Source organism: Eretmochelys imbricata, chromosome 16, assembly GCF_965152235.1.
Source record: "Eretmochelys imbricata isolate rEreImb1 chromosome 16, rEreImb1.hap1, whole genome shotgun sequence".
NCBI lineage: Eukaryota > Metazoa > Chordata > Testudines > Cheloniidae > Eretmochelys > Eretmochelys imbricata.
The window spans coordinates 23,729,395-23,750,390 of record NC_135587.1 but is presented as its reverse complement, the minus strand read 5'-3'; the positions used below and the strand labels follow the sequence as shown (position 1 = coordinate 23,750,390).

Below are 20,996 nucleotides of genomic sequence, written 5' to 3'. Positions count from 1 at the left end.
TTGGAGTGGAATAATGCCATTTATTCTAGATCCTCTTGCATTAGAAAAAACAGCAGCACTCTTTCTTGTGTATTTGTAGTGCGTAAGGATATATTTCCACACTGATCTTATGTCAGTTGCAAAGGGATATCTTTAGTTAACTTCCTGTATATCTTGTAGTACAAAAGCCACTCATTTGGCTTTCACTCACCAGCCAAATTAGGTGGGGTTTGTGTGAGCAATATATACTGTGTAACTTCCTATTATTTGTCTGTAATAGCAATGTTCAACTGTACTGGTATGATGACTTCTCTCTACTGGAAACCCAATTTTGGCAGGTTTAATACTTTAGCCATTTTACCTTTGTTTCTGGATGAGTTTGTAATAGGTCCTTCACTTGACAGAATCATGCTTTGAATAACTGATTTACCAGTCACTTATTATAGTGCCTGGAGGTCTCAGCTGAGTTCAGGATCCCATTATGTTAGGCACTGCACATGAACATCAGAGATAATTCCTGTCTCAAATGGTTTACAATCTAAATAGATAAGCTAGAGGGTGATAGGAAGTACAGCTATCTCTATTTTACAGATTTTTACAGTACCCTCAGGCTACTGAGGCACAGAGAGACTAATGAAGAACATGCTTCAGTTCATTTTACATAGTGTGAAGTAGTCCTATTGAAGTGAATTGGTGGACTAGTCCATGTGTAAAGTTAAGCATGGATATAAGTCTCTGTAGGAATGGGGCCCAAGTGATATGCCCAAGGAAGGCATAACTGGCTAACTGAAACAATATCCTGAGTCCCAGTCTAGTGCTTTAAGCATAAGATATCTTTCATCTCTCTGTTCTGGCATTCTTAATTATAATAATTATATTTGTCAAACTAAGGTTTTGGGTTTTGCTTCCTTATTTGCTGGACACTGATGCATAATGTATTTTGCGAGTTTTAAGTTTGAAACATGGCTGTTTTACAATTGTGGTGATTGCTTTTTATGGCATTTTGTTAGTTTTGGTTTGTATTCCTTGGCTACATCTGTTTGCAGTCTTATTGAACTTGCATTTAGTGTTGGGTGTGCCCTCACACAGTAACAAATGTAAAGGATTCATTTTTGGTTGTGTAAATGTCTTTACTTAATGGTAACATTAACGGCTCACCTGACTTCCAAAAACATATTCTTACTCTGTGCTCTTGGTTATTGTATTAACAAATGTTAACTGGGGTGTATGTACAGGTTTATATCTAACTGTTCATTTCTGCCTGCAGATTTGCACACTTTTTTTTTTGAAAATCAGGTTCTTAGGAGATGTCAGAAAACATTGGAGAACTGTATTAAACTAACAAATTAAGGAAAACTTGATGCTCCTTTTAAATTGGACCCTTTATAATATTGTAGTATAGAAGTTAAATGTATTGTGCTGTTTTAGGGCCGATAGAGCCTTGGTGTCTTAGGCATTTTAGTTGAACAAACCCATTCTGGCAAGTGCATGAGTCTCACCAATATGAATTTAAACAATCATTGCCTGATATAGGTGTGTTACTCATGTTTCCCTAACTGATAAAGGGGAAATAGAGCCTATGATCTTGATATGCACCTTCTATGTGAGGATTGGTAACTTTTGTTCAGCAGTTGTAGTGCATGTACATCTGAGAGGAAGCTGTGTGTACCTCTTCGGTGGCTAGAATTTCTTACGTGATTAATTTTGTTATAAGAGAACGGGACTTGGGCATATATATGCATATAACTCCCCTTGTACCACCTTCTTAAATGTAACCATTTGCTCTATTTATAACATAAATAAAATGGAATGGAAATAAGAGGCGTTGTTTGTATATACACACAACTTTGAGGAAAATCATTGAGAGTCTGAAACAGCCTTAAAGTATTGGATATTGTGTTAAGAAACTGTTTATTTCTGACTTGATATTCTAAGCACACTCTCACGTGCTACTCATGTTGGGAACTATAGTACCTTTATATATGTATGTAACAATTACCTTTTGTGGTAGTCTGCAAGATAAATGATTTCTCTGAGCACAGGATGCAGGATTTATACTGAAAAAAGAAAAGGAGTACTTGTGCCACCTTAGAGCCTAACCAGTTTATTTGAGCATAAGCTTTCGTGAGCTACAGCTCTCTTCATCGGATGCATAAAAGACTGAGTCAGTCTGAATAAAGAGTTGTCAACGTTTATTATAGCTCTTTAAAGCTGGAAACTGCCTACTTAATTATCAGGGGCCTCTAGAAACATAGATGCAAGAATGTAGCAAAAAAGGGAAGTTGTTGCAGATCCTTTCTGAGATGTCCCTGGTTGAAGTTTCAACTTAGTATAACTGCCCCTTAGAGTTCTTTGTTGTTATATAGTGCAAAAGGCCTGCCTTCTTTTTTGTGGCAAGGGAGAAAGCAGGCTTGGAGTTTTTATTTCCAGTAACACAGCTTTCCTTTTTGGTTTTTGTACCAGGTAGTTACTGAGGAGGAAAAGAAGGCAATAGCCAAGTAAACAAACATGCTCAACTTGCAGCATCTGTACCACAAGTCTTCATGATTCCTCTAACTGCAGCCTTCAGTTCTGCTCCTGAGTTGTATTAATACAAGAAAGGCTTTAAGCAGCTGCAGGGCTACAGCCTGTGGACAAAGGACCATGGCCCTTCTTCTCTGAAGGCCAAGTAATGGGGTAAAGTAGAAAATAAGACACCCCCCCTTCCTCTGGGGCAGCTGCGCTCCTGGGCAGGCTGGCTCGCTGCCCGTAGAGTCTAGGGCTCTACACGCCAAGGCAGAAAACTCATCGCGCTAGCCTGGCGCAGGAGGAGGAGGGGCTGCTCCCTCAAGGCTGGGAGCCTGCCCCAGGGGCGGGGGAAAGGATACCTTTCCCATTCAGCCTCTCCAGGGTACTCCATGCCTCCAGCCTGAACGGGTAGGAGAGCTGGGGCTTGCCAGCTCCATCAGTCCTGTCCCGCCCACGAGGCACGAGGTCCGCCCCTCTCTCGCCTCTCACCCAACCGGAGCGGGACTCGCTGTCATGTGACAGGCGTGAGCGGGCTGTGCCAGCCGAGGCTCCCCTCTCACGTGATCCTGGCAGCTCTCGCGATAGTAGCGGGGCGGAGGGGCTGGGCTCCCGTCTGTCACCGCGATGAGGAGGCGCCGCCGAGGCCCCCGCTGCTGCCACCGCCGGGCCGCTCCGGGCTGCCCGCCCCATGGAGTGTGAGAGGCCGGTGCCGCCTCCTGCTCCCGGCCCGGCCGCGCCTCGCAGGTAGGGCCGCTGGGTGGGCGGCGCCTGGCCGGGGAGAGCCCGGCGGCCCGGCCTGGCTCGGCCGGAGGGAAGGCGGGGGCCGTGCTCTGGGCGGCTGGCCCGGAGGAGTACCCCCGGGCGGGAGAGCCGGGGCGCTCCTGCGGCAGCCCCGCCCCCTCCCCGGGTGCCCTGCGGCAGCGCCGCGGCGGAGGGTCTCTCAGGCCGGGCCCCTCGCTCGGGGCGGGGCTGCCTGCGTGCGGAGCAGGCTCGGAGGAGCGGGCCCGTCCGCTCCTTCCCCGCCCCCTCGCTGTCAGGGGCGCGCTCAGACTCCCCCCCACCCCCCCCCCGGCCCAGCGGCGGGTGCGGTTGGCAGCCCCGTGGCCGGGTGGTGGTGGATCCCTGTGTGGTGCGGCTGGCGGCCGGGGGGCTTTCCCCAGCTTGGGTCTGACTCGGCTCCTGGCCAGGCTGCTGGAGAGTCCCAGCTGCCATTTGATGGCTCCTGTGCGGTGAGCTGGGGGAGCTCAGCCCCGTTCCCGGGGGGCGGGTGTCTGCGTTGCCAAATCGCCGCCGCGGCTGTCGCTGCGGGGCTGCACGCAGAGGCCACACACGGATTAGAGTGGGACAGGGACGGGGCTACGCTCCCACCTGAGGCTGTGTCTAAACCAGCGTTCTCTTCTGCTTGTCTGCTGCCGCACCTCCACCAGTGAGAGCACTAACACGTACAGGCCACTGGGATTTTTAGTCACCCCGCCAACTAACCCTGCTCCCAGCCTGGGAGGTCTAGACATCATGAACTAGTGCTTTCTGGTGTGGAGGGGAGTCCGTCTGACTGCGTGAGCATTCCCACTCTTACCTCTTCTTGTGGAGCTGCACCTGTGGGGAAACTTGAAGAAAAATAGTAGTGCAGACAAGGCCCTAGAAGTGGTTCCATCTGGTCATCCTTGATGCGGGGTGCTTAGTAGGCACGCTCACCTTGCCTCTTCTCTTCCTGTAGAAAAATTGAGGACTTATAAGTACAAGAGTCAGGAGGAAGTTTAGAGAAGAACAGCAATATGACTGATTGGTAGGAGTGTTGATTTAGTAGGAAGGATTAAAGGGGGAGAAGCTTATACCTAGAAATAAGCTAAAATTAAGACAATGTCTAGACTATCAGGAAAGATTCTGATAGCAAAATCTTCTAGATGTCTTTTCTGTGCCATATGTGTTCTGTAGATGGAGAAGTTGGGTCTAACCATAATTTGGCTGTTTTTGTAGCCCAATTTATCCTCTTTATATTGGTTAGAAAAACAAATCTACATCCTTGTAATTAATTATCATTAAGAGGAAAAACAGATGATACAGAATGTTAAATGAGACCATACTAGTGAAATTGTAAGTAACCATTTGACCCAAATAGATCTCTTTTTGACCCTCTGTCTTTTTTTGTTTAAAAGATGTCACTGGAAATTCCAGAGTTTAAAACATATACTGCTGTCATGCTGTAATGTTCCATTAAACATCAAATTCTTACTCTTAGTAACTAACTATGCTTTCCCTAGATCTGTATGCCTTTCTTATCTAATATGAACAATAGTCTTCAATATTAACAAGCTTTTTCAACTAGTAGTAGCATTAATTAGCATTTCCATCTTGTATGGAATAGTTCAGTTCCATACAAAAAATAAAATTCTGTCAACTTAATGGCAATACTAGAGATTGCTTAAAGTGCAGTTCTGTTTGGTCTTGAGTATTGATCTTTTCTGACTTGGCTGACTTATGGCAGAGGATGTAAATATTTATATCTAACATGCTTTCTGGAAAATCAACTATTAGATGTAAAATGTAGCTTGCTGCATAAAATCTTTATAATTATTAATGACCTGAACATTAATAGTACCTCTGTCTTTGCTTTTCTTATTGGATGGAGGATCCCACTGAACATAACTTGTATCCTTGTACAAGTTTTACAATTCTAAAAAGTGTCTTCATGCTACTCCCAGAAGCCCTCTGCTTTCATGAAACTCAGTCTTTAGGGAATTACTCAGTCTTTAGGGAATTACTAACTCTTGCTCAAAAAGTTATTTGTGAAATTTGTTAGTGTATGGACTGTTCACTTGTAAAAGTGGTGGTTTAAAAGGCGGAACGGGGTGCATGGGAGAAGATTCAGGATAAACACAGAAAGAATTGCCCCACATGATCCTTGGTCCTCTGTTAAACCTTTTATATTAAAGAAAAATAGCACCCTTTAAGTGCAGATCTACTCTGAAAAGTAACTATAAAAATAGCACCTTCTTATTCAGCAAACATACTTTTTTGGTATTCAAAATAATCTTCACTGATTTTAGTGACAAACATTTTTGCCATTTTGTCCTCCTGTTAGTCTTGAAAAATCAACACAGCTATGGGAGATGGATTTTCATCACACTTGTGGGAAGGCCAAATTCGGCTTTCAATTGCACCCCTGAAACCCTGCAGAAAACGAATATATAACTTGGGGAACATCTTAACATGCAGAATCCTTATTACTGGTGGTGATCCTTGAACAGGAAATAGAGCGTCTTGACTGACCTCCTGGGTGACTAGAGCTCTGGCATTTACAAAAAGAAAAAAACAAACCCATTTATATGTGAAAAGTAATGTTTATCTAGAAGTCAGAGTAATTTTTATATTATATTAGTGCATTACATAGTGTAGCCATGTTTCAACAAATAGCCTTAGAAAAAAAGGGTAAAGTCTAAGTAGACAATTTTATAAGAAGTTATGATAGTGATGATCACCATAGAAACATGCATAAATAAATCTAGGAAAAGTATTAGAGCAGAATACAAGACTAAGCCAGGTTTTTAAAAATTATTATCTCAAGTCCATAATACGAGGAGCCGTGAAAACAGTAGCTTGTTTTGGTCTGTTTCAAGTTGCAGTACATTGGTGTGATGTTTCTTAAATAAAACAAACATTTCTTCCTACAGTATGATTCTTTTGCTGTCCCCAGAGATAAATGCAGGTTTCCAATAAAAAGTCAGATCAGAACAGTATCTTGGAATATTGTCCTGTAGTGGTCATTGAACAACTCCCTTTACATTTAGGCTGTTTCTCAGAAGATTTAAATATGATGGACATTATGCGACATGCAGAAACAAGCAAGTCTGTTCTATCTAAAGAGAATTTATTTTCACTTCGAGCCATCAGAGCTAAAAGATGCAAAGCTATTATTGGAACTGCTCACTTCCACTTCCTGGGCCTTTAATATGAACCCAGTTTCTTAGATCCGCATGTGATGGTTGTTAGAGTAATACATGGAAGACTAAAGTCCTTTTAGGAAGTAATTTAATACTAATAACATGGACTAACATGGACAATAAGTTACTGAGCTAGATGAGATGCTTTCAACTTTAAGTAACTTCAGAAGGAAGGCTTGACAAACCTACTCATTATAGTACAAACAAGTGATTAATCTGCTTGTACAAATGGAAAATTGCAATGGATGCTTTGAAATTTGCCCATTTTAAGATCCCATGTTGTCTGCATCTAGCTACTATGTAAAGAACACAGCCTCAGAAGCATGGTTAAAATCATAGTAAGATTGTTTAATATTAGAACTAAATCCATGTTGTAATTTTTAATGCCTAATGCACTCAATCTTTAATAGTTCAAAGTGCTTAATAGTAGAATTAAAAATTGGGCCAGATCGAGACTTCAGTGGGTTTTGAATCAAGTCCATAAGGAAGGTTACAGGATCCAGTAAGCATACCAGAATTGGTTTAAAATATGAGCCCCATATACCATATCACTCCATTGTGAATCAGCTTCACAAATTATAAAGTTTAAAAATATATATATGTTTGAAGGAAAATCAAGTACACTTATTGTGGCTGATAGGAAAATTTAAACATTCCCTTGCAGGGTTGTGAACTCAAATTCAGCAGCATTTTGCTCCTGCAACAGAAGCAGAAAGTGAAACTTGATTATCTGAACTAGTCTGTCCCAAATGCACTAGTTACATAATAAATAGCAAATAGTATATTTAGACTTCTAAAATCTTCAGGCTTAGTAATCTAAGATGCTGCTCTTAATAAGACAACAGCTGAAAAATCACATTTGTCTGAATATTTTTACCTACTACTGTTAAAAATAAAAAGTACTCTCTGTTTACTTTCTGTATTTGACAGCACTTTGTGCTTAGTCATTTTTTATATTGTGTTTATGGGTTTTTCACACAGAAAGATCGGGGCAACGCCAGGGTAATGGTAGCACCTGAAAATACTTTCAGTTCATCTCTTTAAAAAAGACTAGATTTTTAAGTTGACAATTCTTGTCAGAATGATTTTTGGTAGGGCACTTTTTTTAAAATTTTGTTCAATTTTTAGAGTATCAGAGCAATTTGTTTTTCAATAGGACATCCCTAAATATGTTCCTTGTCAGAAAAAACAGGAGTCTGTACAAAAATTTCTGTATACTTTTCTAAGAAACTGACTTGATAATTTGGAGACTTTAGTTAGAATCCTTTTTGAACATACTGGAGAGCAAAAATATCAGAATAGTTGGCATGACTCTTAGCTTGTACACACTAGCACTTACTTCAATATAACTTAAGTTGCTCAGGGGTGTGGAAAAGCCACTCCCTGAGCAATGTAAGTTACACCGAGAATGTGGACAGCGCTATGTTGGTTGGAGAAGCTCTCCTGCCAACATAGTGACTGCCGCTCTGGGAGGTAGAGTAATTATGCCGATGGGAAAGCTCTCTTTCATCAGCCTAGAGCATCTGCACTACTGTGGTGCAGCTACATTGGTACAGCTGTGCTGCTGTAGTGATTCTAGTGTAGACTAGCCTTTATTTAAAAGCCTGGAAAATGAGCTGGTACTGTTACCTGCAAGTTTCTGAATTAATTGTGGAAGCTAAGCATATATATGCTCTCTGAATAAAGATTACTGCCCTTTGAATCTATTAATGAGGGACGTGGGAATGGAGACTGTTCAGTCAGTGACTCGTGTCATGCTGTTACCTAGATTGTATGTATACCAGACTTCTTAAAATTTCCCACTTGCTACTCATGACAGAAATGGTGGAAATTTAGAATATGTTACCTGTGTTGTCTAACCTAATGCTATTGGTCACCAGCAACCAGTCTTCACTGGCATTAGCAGTAGTATAGCAGAACCTGTGGTAGCAAGGGTGGGAAGTCTTAGGATCTATCTACTTTAGATGTTTTCCTTTTCTCTACAATTGCATTTTTGTTTGCCTACCATTGGATACTCAAGGGTTGAGGTGGACTAAATGGCATTATACATTTAAATTCATAGGGAAATCAGGATGCTTTTAGCATTTTGTTCACTCTTGCTTATTGTACTTTTGAATATCCATGTCTGAAGATGCATGTAACAAAAATAATCCTTACAGGTATGCAATGTTTTGCCTAAAAAAAGTTGTGTGTGTCCCTCCCTAGTAAAGTGTGTGCTTTATGGTAGGGTTAAAAATATACTTCACGGTGTGACTATGCTCACTTAGTATTGAACATATTGGATCCACATTTAGGGTCAGTGGGATAAGTCCAAAGTTTAATTTCTGCATTGTCTTACTTCTGTTTAATTTTTGTATAAAATGTAATTCCCAAATGATGTTGAAAATCTCATTGAGATAAGAACATCTTGTACAAGTATCCTGTTGCTTAAAGAGCATTGGATGCTCAGTGCTAAATAGCATTTCTAAACAGATGGTCATAATTAAAATAAAATACATCCACTTTTCAAGTCTTATGCAGTGTTTTAATAAGTATTTTAGTGGTCCAACATATACTAACATCACTAACTAAACAGTAGAACAGCCAACAATTGATTCAAAATGAAAATGGAAAATTGTTGAATTCAGATGGGACAGGGGGAAACTGTTGGCTTCCTCAAAACAAGAACATTACCTTATTTCCACTTTTGGAAAAGAAAATATAGTATTGAGCCTTTAACTCTTTATAAATATAGGAGTGTAGGGAGTAATGTGAGTTCATCTGCATTTTTAAAAGGAAAAGTGCTAATTGGACAGATTAATAGCACTTATGCAAGCCATCTGGTTTCTAGGATTTTGGTAGCATCAGAGCCAACAGGTAAATTGTTGTAGAGTAGTTATGGGTGTGGCTGTTTAGTTTTAACCTTTACAAGCACCTACCAGTTTGATAGTGTCAGTGTTGAAGGCTTGAATTTAAATAGTTTAGTTGAAGTTCTTAGCTGGAGTAGCCTTTAAATATTTGGGCTTGTTTTCTTTTTATTGATTTTGAATTATGTAAGATGGGATGTCTTTCAGAATATATGAGTAAATTTTCCCTTTTCCCTTCAAACATATTTCTACATAGGATTTACGTGGAACCTCTGCACAAAGTGAGATATTTCAAAGGAAAGACCTGCTAATAATAAACTGAAGTTGTTGCTTGTTGGATCTAGATGGCGTTTTGGTGACATTTTCCATATTGTAATTTGGTCTCCATATTTTTACCTTTCCTTGTTGTGGAACCAGCTACAGTGCTATGCTCTGCAAACAATTGTGTGAACAAAGTATCAGCTGTGTAATTGCCCCCAAATACCTGGATTTCCAGTACAGCAGAGATCTTTCTGCCACAGACTTACGTACGTGGAGTTTCACTGTTATGAATGTGAGGTAGCGAATGTGTGAAATGCAAATAGAGAAATGTACGCCCCTGGGAGCAAGTCCTCTGATGGGCTGTTACAAGGGAGGTGATGTGAACACAGATTTACTCTCCCATTCCAGCAATAAATGTTTTACCACTTTTAAAAACAAAAAATGTAAGTGTATAATGGATTCTGTTTCTATAAAGCAATGTTTATACTGACACCTGTTTAAATTTGAACAAGATGGGTAGGATGAAACATCTGTGATCATGTTGCACTCCACTTTGTGATAGTAAAACAAATATAATATTTCTTTGACTTCCCACCACCCTTCAATTATTAGGGAGTGTTCTTAGTTTTTGAAAATTGTGAGCTTGATTTGTATCTGAGGTTCTGCCTTTAACCTTTTATGTGCCAACCAATGTTTTTCCGTAAAGTGTTTTAATTCCATGAGTACACAAGAAACCCAGATGACATTTACTGAAGATAGGCTCACAAACTGGATTAGTGTAGACTAGCTGGAAGAATGTGATGGGATTATTGAACTGTTATTATTGATTGATATAACAGAGGCAGGGTTGGATTCATTATATGGGGATTTCAACATAAGTTTTTGGGTTTTATTTAATAAAATGTTAAAATCTTGCTTTTTAAATTAAAAGCAACTAATTGCAAAATGTTGTGTAGAAACTACATCCTTTGTTCATTTACTTTCCAGCTGCCAAAATACGGGACAGTGAAATAATGGTCTTCTAGTCTGCTAAACAAGCATCCAACTTCCACAATGCCTGTGCAGGCAGCTCAGTGGACAGAGTTTCTGTCCTGTCCAATCTGCTACAATGAGTTTGATGAGAATGTGCACAAACCCATCAGCTTAGGTTGCTCTCACACTGTCTGTAAGACCTGCCTGAACAAGCTTCATCGCAAAGCATGTCCTTTCGACCAGACTGCCATCAACACAGACATCGATGTGCTTCCTGTAAACTTTGCACTTCTCCAGTTAGTTGGAGCCCAGGTATGACTTAAGGAGCTCTTTACTTTTTTCCAACATTACCATTTACATTTTACCATTGCAGCAGGAATACATCCTCACTGTTTCAGTCTGGGATAAGAAAAGGTCTGATCTTTATAGCATCTGAAGGCCTGTGTACGCTACAAAGACAATTATATCAGGAGACCAGGTTACCAGACAGCTGTCCCTTGTCACAACTAAAACAATATTTCGTTGTGTTGTGTAGACAGGACTCTGTGTTCTAACAGTGACGCTGTAATGTGCCGCAGTTCTGGACAGAATATGTCTGTAAAATGATTTTAAGAGAGTCTTCCAGTATAACTGGGTGTACAGCTGTGTGAGTTTGTAGATAAATACCTCCTGGACCTAGAGGACAATCAGCAGTGTCATTAGAAAAGTTAATCTACAGATTACACTCATTCATCCTTCTCATTGGGAACTAGTTGAGTCAAAACCTCATGTTACTTCTTACATTGAAAAGAATCTGACCTCTGAACCCAGGTTCAGACATCTGTTCTTTTGAAGCACCCATGATGAGGGCGTTTAGGTTTGAGAGAGTCTCATCAACTAATTGAATTAGAAATTTTTCCCTCCAGTGCCTCATAGTGGTGGCACAGGAATGTTAATAAAGTCAGCATTGCACTTCAGGAAACTTGTAAGTAAATAATCTATCTCTCTTGTGCCCTTTCACATGTGTGTTCAAAGAGTTTATCTTTTCAAGTTAATAATTCTTTAAAAGAATTGGGATGCCACCTGCAGAGGGTGCATTTTATTGTGAGCTGCTTAGTGCATTGATTATTTTAATTTGTCATCCAGACAGATGTGACAACAATGGGTATATTAAAAAAGTCATTGTGTATGTTATGGAACATAGTGTCATACACTAGTATGTTTTCCCTTCTCAACTTCATATATTTATTTAATTCTCTATTGCTAATAAAGTGTTTGTAATAGTCACCTTGTCTGCCTATTACAATCTTCACTTCCTCTGACTGCCCCACTTCTCAGAGTACACCTTAGCTTGTTCAGTACATTGTAACTAAAATCACCTTTGTTTTCTGCCACTCTGACCAGATCATGCCCACGGTGAGTCATGCACCAAGTTCAGATTCACCATTCTTCCCTTTTAGGACTGCAGAGCATGCTGTGCTTGGCTACATTTCTATCTCTAATTTCTCTTTGTTCACCTTTTCGTGTTCTGCTCTTGGCCAGTTAATTGCATCTGGTCACTTCCTTGGTCTCCTACAAGCAACTCTGCACTTCTTCTCATGCTGCCTCTATGCATTGATCATCCTCCCAGGCCCTGTGTACCATGCACCTTACCTTTCAAATAACCCTTCAGAGGTCAGTTCTTTCAGCTGGTCTTCCATCACAGACCTCCCCTCCTGCCCTGTTTTCCTCTTTAATCTCCAAATGTTAATGTATCTATCCAAAAGCACCACAAGAAATGTTCTGTAACAATATCATAATAATATCTTAATCTTTCGTCACCATAACAGTCATCCTCTGTAATCCCTTGCTGTATTATGAGTATTACATTCCAAACATCATGGCGTTGAACCTGTCTTTCATTTCTCTGTGAAGAGTAGTGTAGATCTATGGTGTTATATAATTAGCTTATACTGTGATAAGGTGAGTAAGGCAGGTCATGGGAAAGATTATGGACACTAGCTACAACTCCCTTTTCTTTCCTTTGCAATTTTTGTAGGTACCAGATCATCAGACAGTAAAGTTAAGTAACTTAGGAGAGAACAAACATTATGAGGTAGCAAAGAAATGTGTGGAAGATTTGGCACTCTACTTAAAGCCACTAAGTGGAGGAAAGGGTAAGTCGTCTTAAAACTCTGCAATTCTTGGTATATCAGACAAGCTTACTCTTAACAGAAGTATGTTCTCAGACTGGTTTCAGTCTGTGAAGTGATAGTTCTATCTTTCTGGTAACTTTTCCTTTATGTCTTTACTGGTTCGTGCACATCTATGGTGCTTTGTAAATAAGTCTAGCAGCTATATTGTTTTTGCTTTTGAGGGTAACTAGTACGTGCTTTTCATTTAATAATGTTCTCACCTAAGCATAGGAAAGGAACCCAAACTCTTCAAGCTAAACAGGTGGTTTGTTTTGACTTAGTTAAATGTAAGATTTTAATTTAAATTCCTTTATTAGTCAGCTAGCCATGTATGATTGTAGTGACAAGGGATGGACTGAAACAGACAAGTGCCAGAAAGCCTTTGTGGTGATCTGCAGGGAACTAAGGAATGTTCTGTAGTCCATGTTGAAAGCTGTCCGAAGTGTTATATGCTCCAAAAGTGAGGTGGGGATCCTACATAAAACCTAAAAATGGCATGGCTTTATCAGACATGGCACAGAAAAGGGGCATAGAGTGAAAATAGACCAATTTAGTACAGATCTTGATAAGCAGTGGGGGGCTGAGTGGGAGATACTTCAACAGCAAGGATCAGTAGTGTTGGATCAATGCTGTGATGGTGAGTGGCCTCTTAGGCGAAAAGAGTTCGTGGTGGGGTATGGCATTAGTCTGTTGCTTAAGCCTATACTAGAAATGGTTGTTTGCCTTTCACTTGATCAATCTGTCTTATTATTAAGACTTAGTTGACCATTTACCTCTTTCTTTAAAGGAGTTGCTAGTTTGAATCAGAGTGCCCTGAGCCGTCCAATGCAAAGGAAACTGGTGACGCTAGTGAACTGTCAGCTGGTGGAGGAGGAGGGTCGTGTTAGAGCCATGCGGGCAGCACGCTCACTTGGTGAAAGAACTGTGACAGAACTGATTTTACAACACCAGAACCCTCAGCAACTGTCTGCCAATCTCTGGGCTGCTGTCAGGGCACGAGGATGCCAGTTTCTAGGGCCAGGTAGGACTATTGCAGAATGGATCTGGCTGTTTCTTTTCTTACCAGGAAGAACATTACTTGGGAGTCTTATCATTGTAGTTTGGAGGTAGATGTACTCTTGTTTTTCAGGTTTATGGGAAAGAGCTAAGGGAGGGGGGAGAAGGTTAGGTATTCTAACCAGTATACCTCTTGGTTTTGTTATGGTCTATCCCTAGATACTGCAGGGAAACATTCCACAAATCTCAGCCCATTAAAAATAGATGTATTTTCCTTACTGTGTGTAGCCCAGTATTATTATGTAACATGCTGATAGTACTGAGCACTATGATTAGTGCATAGGCACAAGGTTTCTCATTCAGATTTAATGTTTGTGCCTATACCTTAAGCCATAGAGTCCAAAACCACCAGCTCAGGTTGCATGGTAATACTGAGCTAAAAGCAGTTAAGTTAAAATGTATGGCTTTGGAGTCTTTTCTATAAACCAGCTATTACCAGTAAATTGATGCCAAATTGGGTGTAGGGTTCATCAGAAGATTCTGTTTAAGTTGGCAACGCAGTGAACTTGTAATTCTGATGGATAGTTCTAATATTCCTGTGCCATACCTACCGCTAGATTTCATCAGCTTCCTAGTATAAAATTGGCAAGCTACATGAAATGGCAAAGGCTGAATGTTGAGACTGCGCAATGTAAAACCAAAAGTTAAAAAGTGCCAATGTTATTGAAAACAGGGAGCCCTGAATCGTCCAGTCTTCTTTCAACTGGAACCACTGACTGCATTTCAAGCATTTCTGTGTACTGCTTTGTATCTGGACTAGCAGATTTCTTAAAATGGGGCACATTTTCACTGACTGTGTTTTGCTATGGTTGGTTAAGATATTGTGGACAAGAACTCTCAAACCAAATGTTCCTGTGTACACTGTTAATATATGGTAGTCTTACTTTTCTTATGACCTTTTTTTTTTTAAACGTCTGTTTAAAGCTATGCAAGAAGAGGCTCTGAAACTTGTGTTACTGGCACTTGAAGATGGCTCTGCACTCTCAAGAAAAGTTTTGGTACTTTTTGTTGTGCAAAGACTAGAACCAAGATTTCCTCAGGCATCAAAAACAAGCATTGGTCATGTTGTGCAACTACTGTATCGAGCATCATGCTTTAAGGTAAAAGATTGGATAATTTAAAATGAAAACTTGCTTTTAATTTTTGCAACTTAATACCAGTTTTATTTGTTTTAAACTTTTTGATACATAAGCAGTGTTTAGCATATAGTTCTGAGGAACCAATATGGCATGAATATCTTTCACCTGCAACATGCTACTCAAATTCAGATCTTACCCATTCTAAAGATACAATGAAGCATCAAGAAGTGATCTAAAACCAATTAATCATTTAATCCCACTAACTGTAGCCTCTGCTTACACAGAGATGGTGAGACGGAAATATATGGAGAGAGTCCTAATGCATTCAGTACTGATGCATGCATTATAAAATGGACATGAAATGTTTAAACCTCTCATTTATTATACCATACCTCTTTTCCACTGAATGCTCCCAACTCTTGATCTCTGAAGAGTAAGAGATGAGGAGTAGGAGGTGAACTCTGCTTTCCTGTATGGTAGTGTAGAGCACGATCAGTAAGAAATTAATCGGCCCAGAAAGGCAATAAAATAATATGTCAGCTGACAAAGACAGTCTGATCTAGACATCTTCAATAGAATATCAATATTTGATACAAAAGCTCTTATGTTCAGTGACATGGGAAGATGGTTAAATTTTTATTTCAACATATGATTTCTGCTAGAAGGCCTAGAGTACACTTGATATACACATAATGTAAGCAGGTTTCAGAGTAACAGCCGTGTTAGTCTGTATTCGCAGAAAGAGTCTCTAAGGTGCTACAAGTACTCCTTTTCTTTTTATAATGTAAGCAGTAATTTGATTTGTGACCCATTAGCTACAACGCATTTTTCCCCAAAATAAGATTTGTGGGATGTTTTTCGAGACAGTCATAAAAATACAGTAACTTAACTTTGTAGTAATGTTCCTGAAAAATGCGACTTTAAGTGAATCCAATTTCCCCATAAGAATTAATGTAAATAGCGGGGGTTAGGTGCCAGGGAAAAATTTTTTTGCCAGACAAAAGACTACACACACACTCTATAAGTTTTAAACAATTTAATACTGTACACAGCAATGATGATTGTGAAGCTTGGTTGAGGTGATGAAGTCAGAGGGTGGGATATTTCCCAGGGAATGCCTTTGTGTTCAATGACGAACTAGCAATTGGCTGAGCCCTCAAGGGGTTAACTCATTGTTAATGTAGCCTCACACTCTACAAGGCAGCAGGAATGGAGGGAGGGGAGACAGCACAGCAGACAGACACGTGTGTATGTGTTAAGTACACTGACCCACTCTTAAGTACACTGCCTGCTCCCTCCTCCTGAGCCCTGTCGTGTGTCTGCTCTATGGAGATGGGATAAGCAGGGTGCAGGAGCAAGGGGGAGGGGGACACCCTGACATTAGCTCCCCTCTTCTCCCCTCCTCCCTCCCCCCAGCAAGCAGGAGGCTCGGGGAGCAGCTCCAAGGCAGGGGGCAGGGGCAGCATATGGCAGTGGGGAGAGGGACAGCTGAACTGCAGGCAATTGATAGCCTGCTGGGCGGCTGCTGCACAGGGAACTTAGGGGAGTGGGAGCTGATGGGGGGCTGCTGGTCCACCCTGGTTCCAAGCCCCCACCAGCTTGCTGCAATGGGCTGCTCTTCTACAAGCAGTGGACAAAGCAGGCGGCTGCCAGACGATGTTATAAGGGAGCATTGCACAACTTTAAACGAGCATGTTCCCTAATTGATCAGCAATGTAACAATGAAACAACGTTAACCAGGGCAACTTTAAGTGAGGATTTACTGTATGTGTATCACATCTTTACTTTGCATTTTTATAAAAAGAAAACTAGCGCTGTACATGAGTTAAAGGACTAGGAGCCAGGACTTGTGGGTTCTATTCTTGTCTGTCACTGCTGCAATTAGTGACCTTGAGCCAAGATATTTTGCTTCACTGTGTCTCAGATTGCCCATCAATAAAATGGGATAATACTGACTATACCAAAGGTGTATTTATGAGGTTTAATATGTATATAAAGTAAACTGTGATCTTCTGATGAAAGGTGTGTGTAGCCAGGTACTTTTGTTAAAACTGGTACTAATTGTCTTTCTGTAAAGTATACTCTAAATTATAGAGTACTGGGCAACTTTTTGATCATCCTTCCCCCACCCCCCATCCCCATTTACCAGTTAAATTCTGAACGTTTGCTATCTCTCTTTGAGTTGTCTTTTAACATTGGGTATATCGAAATGATAGTGGAACTGAAGGTCTAATCCTATAGCTGTATATCCTGCCAACCACATATTATCTTCAGACTTAAGCAAATCCAATTTCTGACTTAGTTGAAGTGATTTGACTTGATGTCATGTCCTCATAGTGACTATCTATACAACACTGGATTATCTGGCTAGCCCACAGTAATGCTAGTACTCTGCAGCGGGATGAATTTTTGGAAGAACTAAGTGTTGATTCTATATACCAGGGGTTCTCAACCTTTTTCTTTCTGAGGCCCCCGCAACCTGCTATAAAATCTCCATGGCCCACCTGGGCCACAGTAACTGGTTTTCTGCATATAAAAGCCAGGGCTGGCCTTATGGGGTAGCAAGCAGGGCAGTTGCCTGGGGCCGCATGCCGCAGCGGCCTCCGCGAAGCTACATTGCTCAGGCTTCAGCTTCAGCCCCATGCGGTGGGGCTTCGGCTTTCTGCCCTGGGCCCCAGTGAGTCTAATGCTGACCCTGCTTGGAGGACCCCCTGAAACTGTTCCCAGCCCGTCAGGGGGCCCCGGACCCCTGGTTGAGAACCACTGCTATATACCATGGCACACTTGTTTATACATCTGATGGACTCTGCTGTAATTAAAGAAAAATGAAGTTTTTAAGCATTGTTGAATTCTTGTTTTTTAGGTCACCAAAAGGGATGAAGATTCTTCTCTGATGCAGCTTAAAGAGGAATTTCGGAGTTATGAGGCTTTGCGAAGGGAACATGATGCCCAAATTGTCCACATTGCCATGGAAGCGGGACTTCGAATATCACCAGAACAGTGGTCTTCCCTCCTTTATGGCGACTTGGCACATAAGTCACACATGCAATCCATTATTGACAAGGTTTGTCAATGGGGTAGATTTAGTATCCTTTTCTTGTTAGATTTAACAGTTAAAGGGTATAATACTGAAGCAGTTTTTAAACTATTATAACCTCTAATTTTAACTACGTTTTAACATGACTAGAGAGTAGGATGGCTGTTTTTTTGTACGTAATCTTTATGTACAAAGCCCTTTCAGAATTTTTAGTGTTTACAAAGGTCACAGAGAAGCAGTGCAAAAAATCACTTTTTCTAGTTTCGTGTCTTATGATGAAGCTTCATAGGGCAGATTCTGAGCTGAGAATTGTAATCTCTCACCACTGATAATCACTATATGCAATCTGAAGACACTGCCTGTCTCATTTTGGAGCCCATCTCTCTTGAAAGAAAATGAGAATACTTTTTTGTTAAAATGTCCAGTTTATAGAATGAAGAGCATTAATGTCACTTTTATTTTCAGCTCCAGTCTCCAGAATCATTTGCAAAAAGTGTACAGGAGCTGACAATTGTCTTGCAACGTACAGGTGATCCAGCAAACTTAAACAGACTTAGGCCTCATTTAGAGCTTCTGGCAAATATAGATCCTAATCCAGGTATGTGAATGGTGCTAATAAATGTAAATTTTTTCCCTTTCCTTTTTAATGGAAAATATAACTCTACTGGTAACAAATTCTGTTTCTGCTCTAAACAGTTCCCATCAATTGATGTTTTTAACCTGCTGTTGAAGATTTTCCTCTTAATCCTTGTACTGGATGTTTCTGGTGTGATGTAAAAGTTGTCTCATTTAAGATGATGATATTGGAATTATTGTTAAAACGTGCTTTCAATTTGTCAATTGTAGATGCAGCTTCTCCAACATGGGAGCAGCTGGAAAATGCAATGGTGGCAGTGAAGACTGTGGTACATGGGCTAGTGGACTTTATTCAGAACTATAGTCGAAAAGGTCATGAAACACCACAGGTGACTATATTTAATTACCACCTGTATTTCTGAGTGTTCTGTGACGATTTAACAAAAGGGCTTCACTTATTTTGCAAAATTAATGTTGATGTAAAACATTTGTAGCGTACTCAGGCTTTCCACTGCCATGAAATAAAGTAGGATTAATATCCCAGGCCCATGTTCCCTGAGCAGGGAGTATATAATGCCATTCACCAAGATCCCTTCTAGCCAATTAAAAATAGACATTGGATTGGATTCTCTATGGTATTAATCGATCTTCCTTTTGTAGGAAAAATGGTATCTATTTATTAATACAATACTTTAAGGATGGACTTGGGTAGAACCCCTAGGGTTCTAAAAAGAATGCATTAGGACCTCTCCTGATTGACTGACTGGCAAATTAAAACAAGCCATACTTATGTAATGTCAGCTTAGAGTAGACTCCCTGTACATGATGTCTGTAGTTAGTAAAGCATGACCACAAGGAACACTTGATTTAAATCTTAGTGAATTTTATCTGTTACGTGTAATATAAAGCTATGCTGGGACTACTGTCACCTTTCAGACCCCAGTGGTGCCACATTAGTTAGCTCAATACTTACTCACTGAGGTTTCTTGTCTTGCTTAATCAAGACAATTGTTATTCTGGTATCTTTTTAAACAAATGAAGAAAAACATACAAGAAATATTAAAATTATAAGAACTCCTCAGTCAGGGTGTCCACCGTACATAGGTGATATAATTTACTTGTAATGGGCTCATTATGCAATCATTTTATAAATATATCTTTTTAGCCCAATTGGTTATGTTCCATCCATTTTTATACATGTATATGAAATACCAAAACTTTGAAGTTAATTGTTTACATAACAGAGAAGAGCAAGAATAATTTTTTTAAATGTTAGTTTAAGGGATAATACGTTACAAAAGAACCCTAGACCATCAGCATATAGGACCATCAGCATGCAAATCCTCCTGTATCCCTTCTATGATCTGAATGTCCATACTCTGTTCCTTCTACAACCACCCAAACCAAGCACATAGCATCTTAAGTAATTGCCATCCATTCAAGACTCTCCCCTCCATATAAAACTATACTGTGAGCCAGGATCAAGGATATCTGTATAACCCAATCATAAGAACCTATTTCACATAAATCACACAAAAGGACCTTTGTATATAAGTTACACAAATAGCTGCCAAATCTTAACAAGATAGACCATAAGTGCTGATCGTGGCCTTTTTGCATTTCATCATTTTCTAACTTAAACTTTACCATTCTTCCAGATTTACATTCTTTCCCACCCTGACGTCTGGCAATTATTCTGTCTGTGCTACGTAAAAAAATGTGAATTGATTGTTTCTCAACCTTACTTGATGCTAGATTCCCTGGACAGATGGAAAAAAAGAGGGAAAATAGTGCAGCTCATTTGACTAAAGAGCACAATAAACTTTTTTCAGAACATTTTGCTTTCTGACACTAAGATAAATGTATCCATCAATTTCCTTTCTAGTGACACTTTTAGCACTGGAGACAAGGACACTCCTTCCTCTGTCATACATCCAATGTGACCTGTGAGAAAGCTGACATTAGGGGTCTTTTGTTTCCTTCTTTCTAATCATTGGTTCGCAATCAATGCTGGAAACATGTACTGGTCCACCAGTGTGTTCTTCAGTATATTAAGATCTACAGATCTGACCATGAGTCTTTTGCCTGCTTTCAGGCTACAGCTCGGAGCTGTGAATTGCTGATTCAGGGATTTGCCCCTCCTAGTGAAGAGCTGGCCAGTTTATTCGATGGAAGGATTGATCTCACTGCTGTTGAGTTTAAGGATTGTTGGATCTAAAACTTTTCAAAACTAAAATGAAACCTAATATCTGTTGCAATTGGGCTTAAATTTGGCTGGATCTGTCAAACTTTGGGGTTAGCTTTTAGGACTGAGCACTTAATTATTTGTTTGTCTTCGTTCCTGAGGCTTTGAGCATCACACTTTGTGGCATACCTTTTGCAGCTTTTCTTTGATCCCAGCATAACAGACATACAGACAGAGAAGCCTAAGGTGAAATTCTGCTTGTCCTGCATCTCTTCCCCCATCAGAGTGTATAGATAGTGAACTCTGCTAACTTTGTGGCCAAGGTAGGCCCCCAACACAGGAAAGGGTCTCCTAGGTTGTCTTCCTCTGGACCAGGAGAGAATCAGGGCTGCAGAATCAAGGA

The 20,996-nt window shown here is 40.4% G+C and overlaps 1 protein-coding gene and 1 non-coding gene across 10 annotated transcripts in view; both read left to right on the top strand.

The window, feature by feature from the left end:
• Positions 1 to 3,068: 3,068 nt before the first annotated feature.
• The window catches only part of RC3H2 (ring finger and CCCH-type domains 2), a 42,554-nt gene continuing 24,626 nt past the window's right edge, over positions 3,069 to 20,996 (top strand). For 5 of the 9 annotated variants that reach the window (XM_077835542.1, XM_077835545.1, XM_077835543.1 and 2 more), the window contains exons 1-9: positions 3,069 to 3,231; positions 9,531 to 9,801; positions 10,523 to 10,819; positions 12,525 to 12,642; positions 13,448 to 13,681; positions 14,641 to 14,816; positions 17,659 to 17,859; positions 18,298 to 18,430; positions 18,679 to 18,797. In XM_077835542.1, the coding sequence (XP_077691668.1) occupies positions 10,589 to 10,819; positions 12,525 to 12,642; positions 13,448 to 13,681; positions 14,641 to 14,816; positions 17,659 to 17,859; positions 18,298 to 18,430; positions 18,679 to 18,797 (1,212 nt within the window). In that variant the 5' untranslated portion in view covers positions 3,069 to 3,231; positions 9,531 to 9,801; positions 10,523 to 10,588. The other 4 variants (XM_077835538.1, XM_077835540.1, XM_077835539.1 and 1 more) reach the window with 4 other exon arrangements.
• LOC144276315 (small nucleolar RNA SNORD90) lies at positions 18,086 to 18,193 on the top strand. The gene has a single exon (XR_013348220.1). It is a non-coding gene; the product is annotated as a small nucleolar RNA SNORD90 (small nucleolar RNA).